The sequence below is a fragment of the Lacerta agilis genome, chromosome 4, assembly GCF_009819535.1.
Source record: "Lacerta agilis isolate rLacAgi1 chromosome 4, rLacAgi1.pri, whole genome shotgun sequence".
Lineage (NCBI taxonomy): Eukaryota > Metazoa > Chordata > Lepidosauria > Squamata > Lacertidae > Lacerta > Lacerta agilis.
This window is the reverse complement of record NC_046315.1, coordinates 51,399,771-51,415,828: the sequence shown is the minus strand read 5'-3', so window position 1 is coordinate 51,415,828 and position 16,058 is coordinate 51,399,771. Positions and strand designations below refer to the sequence as shown.

The window sequence follows — 16,058 nt, the reverse complement described above, 5'->3', positions numbered from 1 at the left end:
TATCCAAGCTTAAGGACACATTCTAGCCAGGCAAAAAATATTAATAATTGAGCGTGTAAATCAAGGCAGGACAGGGATATGGCTGGGGAGAGCTGAGGGCCATATAGAAAGGCCCAGAGGGCCCGAAATTGGTGTTTGACCCTGAGACTCCCTCCCCCACTTCACTGAGTGGTACACTTAAGATGGCAACAAAGCTGAGCTCCTTAGTGATATGAAATACGAAGTGAGAATTTTGCTGTTATATGTGTAACTTGGTTCAATCACAAAGCATTCAAACCACAACAGAAAAGTGACCAAGCATTCTTCAAAGTTGTCACACTACAAAGGGTAAAAAAAAAACACTGTTAACTCACGTCACTGATATGGGAAGTTGTCTCACAGCAATTCATAACTTAGGAAATTTCAAAGAAGCTACAATTTTGAGAGAATCAACTAGATTTTTGGAGGCATAGTTGTCCACACAATCCAGCATGGAGGGTTTTATTGCTCTGCCACTATCTGTCCCTGCAAACTATCTTTTGCAGCTGCTTTTTGTACTTCTGTAAAAATTGGTTTGTTTCATTTTGCAATTGCCTTTTGCACTACAATACCATCCAGAATCTGCTTATCAACAGCTTGTCAGAATGATATACAAACTGTAAACCTATCTACTAGCTGTCATTATGTGCTATTAAAAAATCATTTTTATTTATTTGAACAACAGTAAGAACAGCAAAAAAACAAAAACAAAACCAGATACTGTACCTTGTTAAGTTTACCAAGAGAAGATATAAGATCTGCCCATTCACTCGATGATTCAAAGTTCCTTAAAGCTTTATCAATTGCTGAAGAATAATTTCTGTATCTATAATCACCAAGCAGCTCCTGCTCTTCAGGATCCATTTTAAATTTTCATAGCCAAAATGTTCTTGGAAACAGAAACAAAAACAAACTCTGATCAGATCTTAATGGCATTTTATATACTGTACTCATTATTTGTGAAATGTGTATGCGGTTATCCTTAATGAGGGTCACTAAACACACAAGATTAGCTGATTTAATGCTCTTCTTGCTGAATTAAATTCTACCAAAAAATGTGATTCCACTGCTTTGAGGCTGTAGTTCAGTTTCAAAGAGCCTCAGGTTTGTGTGGACTCTCTACCACTTCATGCACATGATTTCGGCACTTGTTTCCGGATTCTCAGGAAACGATAACTTGCCATTTTGTCTGAACTGGGGTAAATCACAGTTTGCCTACAAGTCAAGGACTGATTTTGGCGAACAAGTAAGCAATGGTTTGTACAGTTTGGACAATATGACAACTCGAGGCAGGGCGCGCACACGAGCCTGCCACCCAAACCTTTTCATGCACATAATTACAAACCATATTTTGGGATTAAATTAACAAACATAATAGGAAAAGGCAGTATATATGCTATGTTGTATATCAAACATTTTAATCAGCAGCAATGGAAAGGAATCCATAATTATATATGGCAAGCCTGTCATTAGGGTCTAACAGTACACTCTTCACTACTAAAAGAAAATATGTTTTAGGCATTTATTGAAAATGAAGCAGGTGTGGCTAGCCTGTGGCCCTCCAGATGATGTTGTAGTCCAGATGAGAGTCCATGATCCCTAGCTAGCAGGACCAGTGGTCAGGGATGATGGGAATTGTAGTCTCAAAACATCTGGAAGGCAGAGGTTGAGGAAGCCTGACTTGGTTTAATAGGTTTGCCAAACTTAACTGTATATATTGCTTCTTATACTATGTTTTCATTTACTTAACATTTAATGAAATAAATGTAGTGATTATTATTTTGTCCATCTGTCAGGAAACTGAGATATGTTTTAATTCACAGAGGCAGATGTAAACAGGAACAGAACACTTTCCCGCAAGCCTCAGTGAGCAAGTTAACAATTAACTCTTTATGAAGGCAAAAGCAAATGTAGATAGAAGGAGTTGCTTTCTTAGATTAAGAAAGCTGCTCAGTATGCTATATTATTTAGTGGGGGATATTGGAGAAACATACCGGCCATTCTTATCATATGACTTTAGAAGCTATGGCCTGTATTTGCTGTAGGGCTAAGGGTATCTTTCCATCGGTGACAGCATTTTTGCTTACCATATGTAACAATACGCCCTCTCTCCTTCCCCTGCACACTGTTCTAAGGGTTCTCTCAAGGGAAATCCCATTGTGCTAGCAGAAGGCCTTGTCCTGGCTTCTGCAAGTGCAATGTCCTTGTTGAATATGGGCCGTATATTTTAATAGTCAATAAAATCTACATGCTGGGCCTTTCAGCAGCTTTCATTACTATCAACCACGTAGAAAATGTTGTTGTATGTGCCACATTTGAATAACCATGAGAGAAAGTGTTGTGTATGTTTCAAGCAAATGGCCATGACTTTATGGTGGCAGGGGAGTTTAATAAGGGAAAGACACAGTCAAAAAAGGCCACAAAAGAGACAAGATCAACTCAGTATTCAGAACCGCTATTTGGAAACCCTAATGGCCTCCCAGAAACCAGTTTGAAGAAAGATCACCAGCAAAAGTATCTGTGTGTGTGGAGGTGAATTGTCCCACACAGCATGAGCCCCAGGTGACCAGCTATCATCTTTTTAAAAAGAGTAAGCTTCTAGCAGTCAAGGAACTGAGATATGAGACAAAATGTACAGCTGCTATTTTTCTCATTTTACTAGCCTATTTCACTAGCCGATGCAGACTCTAGTCTAGTAGAAGTCCCTCTAAGCAGCTGCATTCTTATCAACACCTCCTGCGAAGCTGGCAGAAATATTCCTGGTCAAGGGCTGCAAGGACAAACAACCTCTATTATCAGAAATGTGCAGAAGAAATAAAGTGATCAGATCTGCCCCCTAATCCAAATTACAGTGGTACCTCTGGTTACAAACTTAATTTGTTCCGGAGGTCCGTTCTTAACCTGAAACCGTTCTTAACCTGAGGTACCACTTCAGCTAATGGGGCCTCCCACTGCCACCATGTGATTTCTGTTCTCATCCTGGGACAAAGTTCTTAACCCGAGGTACTACTTCCGAGTTAGTGGAGTCTGTTAACCAAAGTGTTTGTAGGTGTTTGTAACCCGAGGTACTACTCTATAGGTATATATTCTGTCACTGAAATTTGATGGCTCTTTGCATACACTAAACTTGAAGTCTGGTTTTCAAAACCCTCATTAAGAGTGTTGCCAATCACTGTTAGCCTGGCAACTCACCCACTGCCAGCTTATATCTTGGATATAGTCCCTACGCCTCAATCAGTAAGTGAGAAGGGAAAACCTTCATCAATCATAACCTCTTGAATCAAATGGTGCACTACATCATGTAAAACTGCACTGCTAAAATTCTTATTTTTAAAAGGCCACTAAAGGTTTGGGAACCATGGCTAATGTCTAATACAGAAATCCCAGCTTCTGCAGCCTACTATACACATAGTGCTTTGAGGGTTAGTTATCCAAGTATGACAGCCTTGAAAATGAACAAAAAACACAGGACAATTAGGAACTTATTCTGGAAAAAATATCAAGGAGTGAAAAAAGAAATACTGTACAGAATAAAACAAACTGCACTAAAAGAAAAACAGCAACCTGACCAACTTCTGGTCAAAGCGCACACAAGACTCATAGAACGGGGACAATAGACCATTCATGTAAATATGGTTACAATGCCCTCTATTTCTCTCCATTTTGCTTACAGACAGGGAAAGACTGCAGCGTTTGGCAGTGATGCATTGTCCTGCGGAAGCCAAACCTGTTCTATCGAGCCTGTTTACTGGTGCTAAAATCAGTGCTTCTCTCAAATCATCCCACCCACCCCCTTCATTTCAGCTCTACCAGATTATTCAGACAATGGTGTGCAAATAAGGCGAGGTGGGGAAAGATACAGCATCGATTATGCAGCAAAACAGCTTTTCCTCCTCCCCTCCCTCTTCTCGCCTTTGACAGGCTGCTGCTCCTACATAGCAAACACAACCCAACAGCTGTTCTCCAGCAGCAGCAGCAACATACCAGGCAGCTGCAGAAGCACCCGAGAGGGGGGCGGGCAGCAGGATACAGACAACCTGTAGAATCGCAGGCACTGCAAAACACGTAAACAAACAAACAAACACGTGTTTATGCCCTCTACATTTCTACGCCTGCCTAATGTGGAGAAGCGAGGGAGAGCGCTGGCTTCCACCTTTTTCCCTCCTCGGGTGAAATCAGGGATAAGCACCATTTGAGAAATATATAGAGAGATCCTGAAGGGATGCTTAAGGGAGAAAAAGGGTTTGTTTCCATTTGCTTTGTTTCCCCCTCTCCCCATCTGCACTTCATTGGTCGGAGAGCAAAGTGGCCCCTGCGTGGAGGGAATAAGGGTCCCCGTCCCCCCTAGCCGTCCTATGAAGAAAAGGGAGCAGAAGGAGGAAGCACTGACAGGCTGGACCTCTTCAATGCAGCAGCACTTTGTCCTCCATCTTCCCCACTCACCAAATGAAGAAGGGCAGGCGGCGGCGGCGGCAGAGGCGTCGCGCTGGCTGCTGCTGCTGCTTGCTGCTGCTCCCACCGCGGAGGAAGTGCGCGCGTCGCCGCTGCAGCTTCGCTGAGCCTCCCCGGCCGCTTCCTTCGCTTGCGACGTGTCCCGCGGCTGGGCGGGGCCGAGGCGGGCGCCAGGGACTACAAGGAAGGGCGGGGGCGGAATCTCCCGTCGCCATGGCGGCCGGGCTGCTACGCCTCCTCTTCGCACACTCCCCCTGCCTTTGCCGGATGGGGAAGTACCATTTCGAAGCGCGCGCGGGGGGGGGGAAAGAATGTTGACAGCAAGATTTACAGGACCCCGCTTTTTCTGTAAAGTGGCGCGGAGCCTCGCCTCGTCCCCGTTATCGCCTTCTCAGCCGCTTTAGCGTGGACAGCTCGCCTTGGCGATGTTTAAGCCGGACTCAAAAGCGCAGCTGCCCACCCCCACTCCGCCCAGATGAGATGGTGCATCCCAACATCGCGCGTTGGGGCACGTCTCTAGCTCCACCTGCTGGCAGAAGCGGAGACTGCAGGGTTGTTTTGGTTCGAGTGTGGCACTAATAACCCTGATGTTGGGAAAGATGGATGGCACAAGGAGAAGGGGACGACAGAGGATGAGATGGTTGGACAGTGTCCTCGAAGCGACTAGCATGAGTTTGGCCAAACTGCGGGAGGCAGTGAAAGATAGGCGTGCTTGGCGTGCTCTGGTCCATGGGGTCACAAAGAGTCGGACACGGCTGAACAACAACAGTGGCACTAATCTCGGAGCAGGTTGGGCTGCTGCGGGCAGTTTGGGAAATGCCAATCTCGTAATTAAAAGAGGGGCTTAATCTGAGCCCCTGGATCCATTGTGAAAGGCTGGATCCTGCAAAAAAATCGAAATGATACTGTTGAAAGGTTGGGAAATGAAGGTTAGCGATCCTTTTCAACTCTTTGGCTTTTGGTTGTAAAGGTGTTTAGAGGGGGCTTTATGTTGAAAAACAGGTCACTCGGGTCTAATTTTTATCTACGTATGACTGACATGTTGCTGTCCACACATTCCATTATTTCCCCAGCCATCAGTGGGTGGCCCGATGAAATATTTCCATGCTATGTTTTCTCCGCTCAGTCACTACTCGGTGCTATCCGCCATTGGCTTTTCCTGTTTGGGGCATGTGGGCAGCTATTTCCACAAGAAGAGCAAATGTTACCCGATTTTCACTATTGGCAAAATTGAGGATTGTGCTTTAGGGGTGGGGGAAGAATTTGGATTTCCCTTTGTAGTAGTATTACTACTACTACTACTACTACAGTGGACTTGTATGTTTTAAACTATGGTTGTAGATTTTTAGAGATACTTTTGGGTTTTTTGTAAACCACTTTATAAATAAACCATATATTGCAAAAAAAAAAAAAAACTCAGCCTCCAGTGAGCTGAACCTTGCCTGACTGCTGTATCCCTTGAATGATTCATTGCTCAGAAATAACACGCACACACTGTAAGTATATTAACCTAACACACCTTTCATATACCTGCTCACTAGGATTGGATGAAACTAGTAGCTGAGCAGCAGCTCTCTGTGATTTTCAAATGAGGACCTCCTGCGTTAGCAGCTGGAGGAATTTAGCCAGGGCTACAAATGTAGAACAACCTAATAGAGACTAGGCTGAATATGCATTTCTGCATGCCCAAGTGTCAGAGCTGAGCCTCGAGCCAAAGTGAGTAAAGCAGCCAAACGAGTTCAGCAACAGGGCAGACTACTGTGTCCCTCCCCTTAATGAACTTACAAACCCCAGGTTCCCAAGTAAATTAACTCGCTCAACAACAATATCTGCTGGTAGAATGCCAGCAGAGGTGGGGGAGCTATCCAGTGTAGCACGGAATGTTGCATGTCTTCCTGGTGCACAGAATCAGGGGTGGTGTACTCGGTGCAAATCAGTCCTGGACCTCAGGGAGGTTCATAGATGAGACCTTCATAGGACATAATTGCATCCCACTCGACAATCTTTGTTCCACCAACAGCTTTGATCCTGAAAATCTGCTCCAGTTGCTTGAACAGATCAGTGAGATGGGAAGTACTGTATTCTGGTGGGGGCTTCTCTGGAAAGCTCGCCTGTTTCTCCCAACGCAGCAGTTCTGGTTTCCTTTTCTGATCATGGTAGTGGGTGATTCAATCTTTAGGGACATGGATAGCTGGGTTTGTGATTGGTTTGTTGATCATACGGTAACTTGGCTTTGAAACAAAGAATATTAAAAAAGTAAACTAATTAAAAAAACTTTAATCATGATGTTAAGAAGCTCTAAATAAGCAGGTCATTGTAACAGTTCACAATTTATTCAAATCTCACAAAAGTTCATGTAAAATATGGTTTGCCTGATTCAGAGTTACATATATAGAATAGGTTAGCCATACCAATATAATTGCATTTAATTTCTCCTGCAAAGTGATTTTGCATTCTCATTTTCTTACAAGTAATAGAGATGTAAAAGAAGGAACAGCAAGCTTTTGGCTCCACTTCTTTTTTTTACAGGAGGGAATATAACAAAATAGTAGGAATTAAGAGGTTAATTATAGGGTGTCATTTTAGCCAGCAGCTGGTTTTCAATGCAAGGGCTCATATGACAGAGATCTTTATTTTATTTTGTTTAACTATGTTAGCTATGTCTGTATTTTCCTCCACATGGAATAATTACAGCTGGCAGCTATTAATCTAGGGTTACAGGGCATGGGCCCTCATTTAAACACCCAGCATCTCTATTTTTTTTAAATTAAGGATGAAGGCAGCACTAGGGTGAACACACCACATGGGAGTAGCAACAGGAGGCATTTGTGTATGTGTGTGTGAGAGATGCACATGTTTCCTTACGTATGAAGTTGTACAGAGTAGTATTGTGATTGTAACTAACCACAGAGCAACAAGGAAGGTTAATTTTTTCCCCATCCATCCTCCTCTTATCAAGAGCTCTACTTATTAAGAGCCAGCTGCAATATGGCAGATAAGCTCCAGTTATTTTATTTATTAGTTATTATTAAAACAATTTATATAGCACTTTACTACAATAGCCTTTTAAGTGATTTACAAAGAATACAAAAAATAAAAATCAGTTATAACTATAAACAAAAACTACAACTAAAATGCCTGCTGGAATAAAATTAGTCTTCAGTAGGCACTGGAGGCTCAGTAGGGAGCAGGAGCCTGTCTGATCTCAACTAGAATGGAGCTCCATGAAATTGGGCACATGCCAAAATTCACCAAGGTTGAACCGTTTTGTCACTAACAAACTGCCCGTGGGGCCCATCGGCTCCCGGGGGTAAAAGGGCCAAATACACTGGAGTCTCGGCTCCCTCATCAGGAGATTTTGGTGCTTTAGGACCTGCCATGTCAGTTCTGACCCACCCAGGGCAACAGGCATTCAGGAGAATACCATCACTTTTCCTTGTCTCATTTAGGCGCCTTGCTTGAATTCTGGACAAAACCGTTACCCCGATTTTGGACACGCCATAAGCTGTATTTGGCCAACCCTCCTTCTCATGCACTCCCTTCTTGGTGTCTTCTACAAATTTTTCCATGAGTTTCACTAGTTCCTCTTCAGTGATAGTGTCACTTCGAAACTTCTGCTGCAGTTCTGGGCTGCACATGGCCAAGGCCCGGGCACTCATGACACTGGAGACATTCACTACCCTTCCTGTGACAAAAAAATGACAATTCCACAATAACCAATGGACCATATCCAACTCAGTTGCTCTCAAAGTAGACATACTGGGCAGACCTAAGTTAGGCAAGCCAATTACTGTATTTATAATGGGTCCCCACTGAGTAACACTAACGTTGGGTACATGGGTGTAGCCAGGATTTTTGTTAGGGGGGGCAGAACCTCAGATTTGTATTTATTTGCATTGTTTTAGGGGAGCTGCTACCCCCTGCCCCCCCCCGGCTACGCCCATGATTGCGTACAACCCAATACTCTGCAGAGCAAGTAGAAATAGTAAGTGTCATACAGTAAGTACCGGTAAATCATGAAGAATAAATCATAAGCAAGTTGCATACACGAGAACAGAAACCTTTCTAAGAAACGGTTGACAGAAAATCTAAAATATATATACTGTGTAATTTGAGTTTAATAGCTCTGAAGGTTTTCACAGTGGCATTTAACACATACACACAGTGCTTTTTTCTGGGGATGGGTACTCAAGGGTACGCAGAAAAAAATCAATGTATACAATGTTTGGACACTTCAAGATAAAATGCAGCAGTTACTCAGAGTTGATCAATAGTGCAGTATTATGCCAGTAATTTCCCTAGCTTCTCGAAATAGCTAGAAATATGAATCATCTGAGAGGCTGCTGATTTTACAATATTGTATCACACAGAGCAGAAAACAAATCCAGTTTTATTCTCCCCTCCCTTCTTCTTCAATAAATCCATGTGATGAACGTCACTAAGCCCTATCTGGCTTAGTTTAGCTTCTATTTGTCTCTTGTCTCATGTACTACACAAAGAGTTCTATCCTATCCTCTTTACACGATGGGTGTAAAGAACATGATCAGACTTGAAAAGCTCAGTTGGTCTGTCTGTCTATCTGTTTGTCTGTTGTTATTGATAATTATTCATTTTGATTTCCTACCTGCCCTACTATAAGGTCCCAGGATGGGTTGTGACTGTTTAAAAATACAATATTTACCCCTGCAGGATGAAAATGCAAAGCTCACCTTGTGGTTTAATAAGTGGTAATAACTCATTGCAAATATTTCTGGTTGCAAAGAAGTTCGTTTTCATGGACACTTCTGCTTGTGTAGGAAACGGTGCGGGGTCCTCCACTTTTTATTGGGCAAAGAAAATGGAAATACAAAAACATGCATTAAGATACAAATGCATACAGTCTTTCCAGTACATACACTAAAAAGGCAAACAACATAGCCCACTTATGGTCAGCGTTAGTTGAAATTACATTGTGCAGCTGTAACATTATTGAAAACTCCACCTATACCTTACTACAGCCTTCACCAACCTGGTGCCCTCCAGATTTTTTTTTAGACTATCCTATCAACCCCCAGCCAGCGGTTGTATATTTTACTATTTTGATAACCTGTCTGCTTGTTTGGGGGATTATAGGGTTAACATGGAAACCTAGCAAATACCTCAAGGCTCAAATATCAAGTTAATTAAAACTGTTTGGTATGTGAGAGTTGCCTCATCTCTGACTAAGGTGCTTCATGTGATTGACAGGAATCTGTATTATTGCACACCACCCCAATCTCTGAGTAGTGCAAGATTCCAGGGGTTCAGGCGCCTATGCAGGGTTCATGTTTCCTTTTGGAATAAAGCATGGCAGAGGCTGTGATGTCTTTATGATATACAGTATATATACATAGGTAAAGGTAAAGGACCCCTGGATGGTTAAGACCAGTCAAATGCAACTATGGGGTTGCGGCGCTCATCTCGCTTCAGTCCAAGGGAGCTGGCGTTTGTCCACAGACAGCTTTCTGGGTCATGACTATACCGCTACTGGGGCACCATGAGGAGTGCCAGAGCGCACAAAAACGCCGTTTACCTTCCCGCCGCAGTGGTACCTATTTATCTACTTGCACTGGACTGGTGTGCTTTCGAACTTCTAGGTTGGCAGAAGCTGGGACAGAGCAATGGGAGCTCACCCTGTTGTGCAGATTTGAACTGCCGACCTGATTGGCAAGCCCAAGAGGCAATGGAGGGGTTTATAGCATTAATGCCCTAAGAGAGCTTTGCTTCTCCCGCAGCCACAGCCTTGGATTCCAGCAGAAATCAGGCCTCGCTTTCTCTCTGACTTTCCAGCCTGCAGCTTTTGCATCCAGCTTCTAACCCGTATCACTCAAACCTCCACCCTGGCCCTCTGGCACAGAGCCACTCCCTTCCCATAATGACTCATTAGCGAGCCATTTCAGTAACTGAAAATGTGCTGGATCCAGTAATTAGAAGAGGGGCTCAGGCATACAGCCTCCCCTCCTCCCAACTCATAACAATGTAAAAGTAGGAGATGGGCAGTTCAATGTGGAACTCAACCTGATAAGGAAAAACTTTGTAAATCTGGATTAAGGGACTGTTTAGTCCAGGGAAAGTAGGTGGTGATTTAATCCATTTTGCTTTAAAGGGAATATATTGCTTTTCTGTAACTTTTGCACTGCATATCTTTTTCTTACATCTCCACATTTTTCCTGTTTTAGTAAACTTTAGAACTTGTTTCATAACCCTGTGTGGTCTTGGCTTATTTTTAACACCCTCAAGCTTAGAAAATAGAATACCACACTACCTTACGAGGCTTCGAGGAGACCCCAGGGAAATTGGGAGGCCGGCTGATAAAGGACAGCCTTGTGGAAATAATTTACACCTTGTGTGGTGGTACCTATTGTTTAAAGGGGGAGACTAGGCTGAGTAGAGGGGTGCACTCTATGCTAGCCGGGAACATCCTCTTCCCAGATGGCACAAGACCTAGGGTGGCTGTCACAAACACACACGGCAAAACTGTCTAGGATGTCATACAATTTTTAAAACATTTTGAAGGTGTACAAAGCTCCCACACCATCTGCATTCACTTGAGTTAGCATTGTTTGCCGCAGTTCTGGCTGCTTGTACATGCCAAGAGAGGGAATGACATATATTTTATTGTGTCCAGATGTTTCAATTACAAAATAACAATAACACACAAACCCACATTAAATCTAGATGGAATAATTTTCATTTATGTTGTAGAACATGAAATTATATTTGCCTTGTTGATAAGTGCAATTGATTTTATGTCTGTGTACGCATGGTTTCTGTGTGCAAGAATGAGGTTAAGAGCAGGCTAAAAGTATCACCTCTCATTCAGAATTACTATTACTACTGCTAATTAGTAATAATAATAGATAGTTGCCAGCTATCCACCAGGTACCCTGTGTTTTTCATTACTTACTTCCTGCATGTGACAGTTATGTATTGTATAATGAGAAAGATCACTAACAAAAATTTAGCTGTTTCTGTCTCTGCAACAAACCAATAATCAAACTGCAAAGTACCTTTTCTGAATGACTGTTTGCTTGTCTAACTAATCTGATTATAGTTTCCACAGGAAATGCAAGAAGCAAATTGCATTTTTATCAAACATTAATTGTATATGTTTTGCAGTTTTCCATCACAGATTATCCTTTGCTGCGTGCAAAAGATTTTCTCATGTATTAAGAAACATAGGTTCAAGTGTAGCTCATCAGACACAAAGTTGCACATGTGTACATGCAGTGAATACAGTGGTACCTCGGGTTACGAACTTAATTCGTTCTGGAGGTCTGTTCTTAACCCGAAACCGTTCTTAACCTGAGGCACGCTTTCGCTAATGGGGCCTCGCTGTGCTGCCGGCGCACTATTTACGTTCTCATCCTGGGCAGTGGCGTCGCTAGCCTCTGCGCTGCTGGGGGCGGCGGCAGCGCAGAGGCACCCCCCTGGGGGAGGGGCACGACACGTGCGTCGTGACGTCATCATGACATCACGACGCACGTGTATGCAGAAAGGGGGGATTTCCCCCTTTCCGAGGCTTTTTTTCGGCGGGGGGTGGTGACCAGCGAGGAGGGGGTGACAAGCGTGACACCCCCCCTCGCTGGTCCCCCCCCCGCCGAAAAAAAGCGGCGGAAAGGGGAAAAAGAAGCAGAGCGGCGCTTAAACGCGCCTGCTCTGCTTCCTTTCCCGGCCCCCCCGCGGTTTTTTTCGGCGGGGGGTGGTGACCAGCGATGAGGGGGTGACAAGCGTGACACCCCCCCTCGCTGGTCGACCCCCCCGCCGAAAAAAGCGGGGGAAGCACCCCATCCGTGTGCTGCTGCTCCCGGGGTGACGGAGGGAGCAGCGGCGCGTGGGAGTGGCGGGAGGGGCCGCCGCTTGTCACCCCCACCCGCCGCTGCTCACCCTGTCACTGAGGGCGTACCGCCCCCACCGCCCCTCCCCAGCAACGCCCCTGATCCTGGGGGAAAGTTCTCAACCCGAGGTCCTACTTACGGGTTAGCAGAGTTTGTAAGCCGAAGTGTTTGTAACCCGAGGCGTCTGTAACCAGAGGTACCACTGTACTCATATGCAAGATTGGTACACTGGATTTTTTACATGCAGCTCTCATGCTTAGTCCTATTGATGCATTTTCTGTGTTGGAAAACAGTAATGTATGAAGCTGCCCTGAGCTGCAGGAAGGAGCAGCACCCATGAAAGTCACAAGCAGTGTGGCAAATATTTAACTACTGCACTGGGTCCAATGTACACTGTTAAAAGTACTTTTACCCAGTACTTAATTTGGGTCAGAGGGCTCAGTTCAGCATCTGTTCTTAGCCCTAGGCTCAGCCCCAGAATATATGAAATAAGGTGAGTGAACATTTCCTGACCACCAAGTAACTGCAGTGAGTTCAACTTCCCACTCATCAGGGACCAACAGGATAATTTTTATATCAGACTGTGGTGCTCCCAGGCAGACCTGATCCCTGTATACTTTCTTTCTAGAAACTGAACACTGTTTTTACCTTTGAAAGCAATCCCTGCATTGTTGACCAGCACATTTAATCCTCCATACTTCTCCTTCAAGAAATCGCGTAGGGTTTGGATACTCTGCAGGTCATTTATGTCCAGCTGGTGGAACTGTGGCTTCAGCCCTTCTTCCTGCAGCTTGGCCACTGCCTCCTTGCCCCGTTCCACATCCCGGGCTGTCAGGTAAACATCCCCAGTGAACTGCTTGCATAGAGCCCGCACGATGGCCAGCCCAATGCCTTTGTTGGAGCCAGTCACCACAGCCACTGGAATGCTCTTAGACATCCTCTCTGCCAAGCGGATTCTGATCAGGTAGGACGGGAGACACCTTAGGAAGAAACATCCACATAACCGAGCATGTTTTCTGTATGGCGTCAGAACATCACAGCATTATTGTGCTACCTGAAAGCATTTACTCTGGGATAGCACAGCATAATCAGCAAGAAAACTTCAAAAACAATTTGCTGGAGTAATTCCATAAACATGTTTTTTTGCAGCAAACACAAAAAAAATCTTGTGGCACCTTTAAAAAAACAACCTGTGAATTTATTGTGTTTTTTTGGTCTGAAGCCAATTTGCCAGACACATGGAGTGGCAACTTCACTGGATTGCAAAGATGAAGGACTGCCTGATTTGGAGCATGTGGTTTGGAGTATTGCTTTGAAACCTCCATTCCCAGGAGGTGCCTATTGGCTCTTCCCGACCTTTGAACATTATTTTACACATTATTTTATTCTGCAACTTACAGAGGCATAGGGAGGCGATAATCCACCCTGTTTTTTTGTTTTTGTTTTTTTTTAGATTATCAACAGAATTGAGCAGGTTCACGCAATCAAAGAAAAAGAACAAGAACTTACCCGGCTGATTCTGTGCAGCGCCTGCTGTTGACTCTCTTCCTCCTTCCCTTGCACAGAGCAAGCACGACAAGGTTGCTATGGTGGAAAGGCTGGAGGCCCGCCTTTCCTGGCAGCTGTATAGAGCCTCGAGCATTTCAGGAGGAGGGGGAATATTAGAATGTAGCCTATAGGAGAATCTGAAACAAAACAGATGCAAAGTAAATCTGCTCCTCTGAGCATTAGCTTTGTGCCCTCTTGTTTGTTTATACAACAGTCTGAAGTTAGGTAACACATTCCACATTCAGGAGTATTATCTGTGTATGGGAGAAGAGACATGTACAAACCTAAAAGCAGCTTTTATGTTTGCAAGTATGCCCTCAGGAAGAGGGAAGGGAGAAGCACTTTCCACAGCCTTACGTTTACTTAGAAATAAATCCCACTGAGTTCAAAGTGGATCATTTCTTAAATTAAATGTGCTTGTAATAGGGGTGTTTGCAAGTTACATTCAGCTTGTGTACAACCCGTGTAGCGGCACACACAAGCTGTAACTCAACAAGTGCACACTCTTCACACAAACACTCGAAGATGTGTAAAAATAGTTTGCGCCCGTGTTCAGACTTATGCGTAAACAAGCTAAAAAATGGTACCGTTCATATCATGTGTCAAATTCATTATAAGTCATCATTTATAATGTGGCTAATATGTGCTTGGTGCTGTAAACAACAACAACAACAAAACCCAATGTAAGTTCCTGCTTGCAGGCTCACTATTATTTTTATTTTTTTTAGTGGTGAACCTGAAAACAGGAACTTGTATTGGGTTTTATTTTTAAAAAATAAGAAAAGAAGGGAATGAGGAATTGGAGGGAGTGTCAAAACTTTGCAAAGGTTGAAGAAAGTAAAAAGAAGAAAGAGAGAGCGCACGCATTAGCCTAGGCATAGAAAGAAAGTGGTGTTGTTGGGGGCAGACCAAGGACAATGGAAGAGAGAGAATGAGTTTATTATTATTTATTAAATTTGTACACCACCCTTCATCTGAAGATCACAGGGTGGTTCACAACATAAAAATACAAAATAATTACTTAGGGAAGAAGTTAGCACAAGAAATAAACCTTGGAGACAGGAACTAGCACAAAGGAAGGGTTTGTGGTTGGCAAACCAAGAGGCTAAGGAGAATAGAGAAGGAACAAAGAAGCACCAAGGCCATAAGGTTGATTAGCGGCTAGAAGAAGTTGAAATCTGTCATGAAGCAACAGAGGAAGTCAGGAAAGGGAAACCTATAGAGAAGTACTGTAACTAAAATGAGGAGAAAATAAAATTACATGAGCAGAAGAGTTGAGATTATGGAAAGCATTTCTGCTCATCCAAGCTCATCTCCTTATTTCACTGCAGCCCCTGTGCTGCTGAAAGTTGCCAGATCTTCCACAAAAGTGTTGGAAGAGTTTGGATTTGGATTTGATATCCCGCTTTATCACTACCCGAAGGAGTCTCAAAGCGGCTAACATTCTCCTTTCCCTTCCTCCCCCACAACAAACACTCTGTGAGGTGAGTGGGGCTGAGAGACTTCAGAGAAGTGTGACTAGCCCAAGGTCACCCAGCAGCTGCATGTGGAGGAGCAGAGACGTGAACCTGGTTCCCCCAGATTACGAGTCTACCGCTCTTAACCACTACACCACACTACTCAGGACATGGCACAGAGGGCTGTGGGGCGAGTGGGTGGTGGTACGATTGCTGAAAATTGGGTGTTTAATCTTGTACTAGCAGAAGCAGCCATAGGTGGTGCCCAAAGGGACTGGGAGGGCAGCCCAGCAGTTGTTTAGTTGCGTATGACTTTTCATGACCCCATGGACCAGAGCATGCCAAGCACTCCTGTCTTCCATTGCCTCCTGCATTCTGATAATAAAAACGAGTAACTACTGATGAGGTACACTTTGCCTGTTTTATAGCATTTGTGCGATGGATAGACCACCCTAAATTGCTCTGGACTAGAATTCCCAGATATCTATACATCTTCACTTGTTGGATTTCTTGCTCTCTTATTTTCCATTTCTCTAATTTCCAGCCATTAGAGAAGACCAAATTTTTTGTCTTCTCATAATTTATAGAGAGTTTGTTAATTTCACAGTAGAGGGTTAGGGAAAGTATAAGACATTTCAAACCCAAGCTCGTTAATAATAGCAAGACAGCGCCATCAGCGTATAATAAAAGAGGAACGTGTTTCTGATTAAGTTTGGGGGTGTGTGAT

The 16,058-nt window shown here is 43.9% G+C and overlaps 2 protein-coding genes across 3 annotated transcripts in view; both read right to left on the bottom strand.

Annotated features, from left to right (window-relative positions):
• DOP1B (DOP1 leucine zipper like protein B) overlaps positions 1–927 on the bottom strand; it is a 57,048-nt gene extending 56,121 nt beyond the window's left edge. The window contains exon 1 of the mRNA XM_033146995.1: positions 745–927. Coding sequence (XP_033002886.1) covers positions 745–882 — 138 coding nt within the window. The 5' untranslated portion in view covers positions 883–927. The remainder of the gene's footprint in view (positions 1–744) is intronic.
• A 6,497-nt stretch (positions 928–7,424) lies between these two features.
• LOC117045694 (carbonyl reductase [NADPH] 1-like) lies at positions 7,425–13,922 on the bottom strand. Of its 2 annotated transcripts, none has more exons than XM_033146993.1 (4): positions 13,836–13,922; positions 12,975–13,282; positions 9,180–9,287; positions 7,425–8,155 (listed from the first exon to the last, which is right to left on the bottom strand). In XM_033146993.1, the coding sequence occupies exons 2-4, from the start codon at positions 13,261–13,263 to the stop codon at positions 7,719–7,721; spliced, it is 834 nt and encodes a 277-aa protein (XP_033002884.1). In that variant the 5' UTR covers positions 13,264–13,282; positions 13,836–13,922; the 3' UTR covers positions 7,425–7,718. The 2 variants fall into 2 exon arrangements, with proteins under 2 accessions (XP_033002884.1, XP_033002883.1); XM_033146992.1 differs by having other exon boundaries at positions 12,975–13,306; positions 13,836–13,920.
• Positions 13,923–16,058: the final 2,136 nt, after the last annotated feature.

What these genes read in the sequence shown, in the direction of transcription:
- LOC117045694 (XM_033146993.1), bottom strand. Translation starts at nt 13,263, where the DNA reads ATGTCTAAGAGCATTCCAGTGGCTGTGGTGACTGGCTCCAACAAAGGC. An exon ending in TGCAGGGATTGCTTTCAAAG is followed by an intron (nt 9,288 to 12,974) that starts GTAAAAACAGTG and finishes CCCAATAAAAAG; the next exon opens with TGGAGGACCCCGCACCGTTT. An exon ending in ACCACTTATTAAACCACAAG is followed by an intron (nt 8,156 to 9,179) that starts GTGAGCTTTGCA and finishes TTTTTGTCACAG; the next exon opens with GAAGGGTAGTGAATGTCTCC.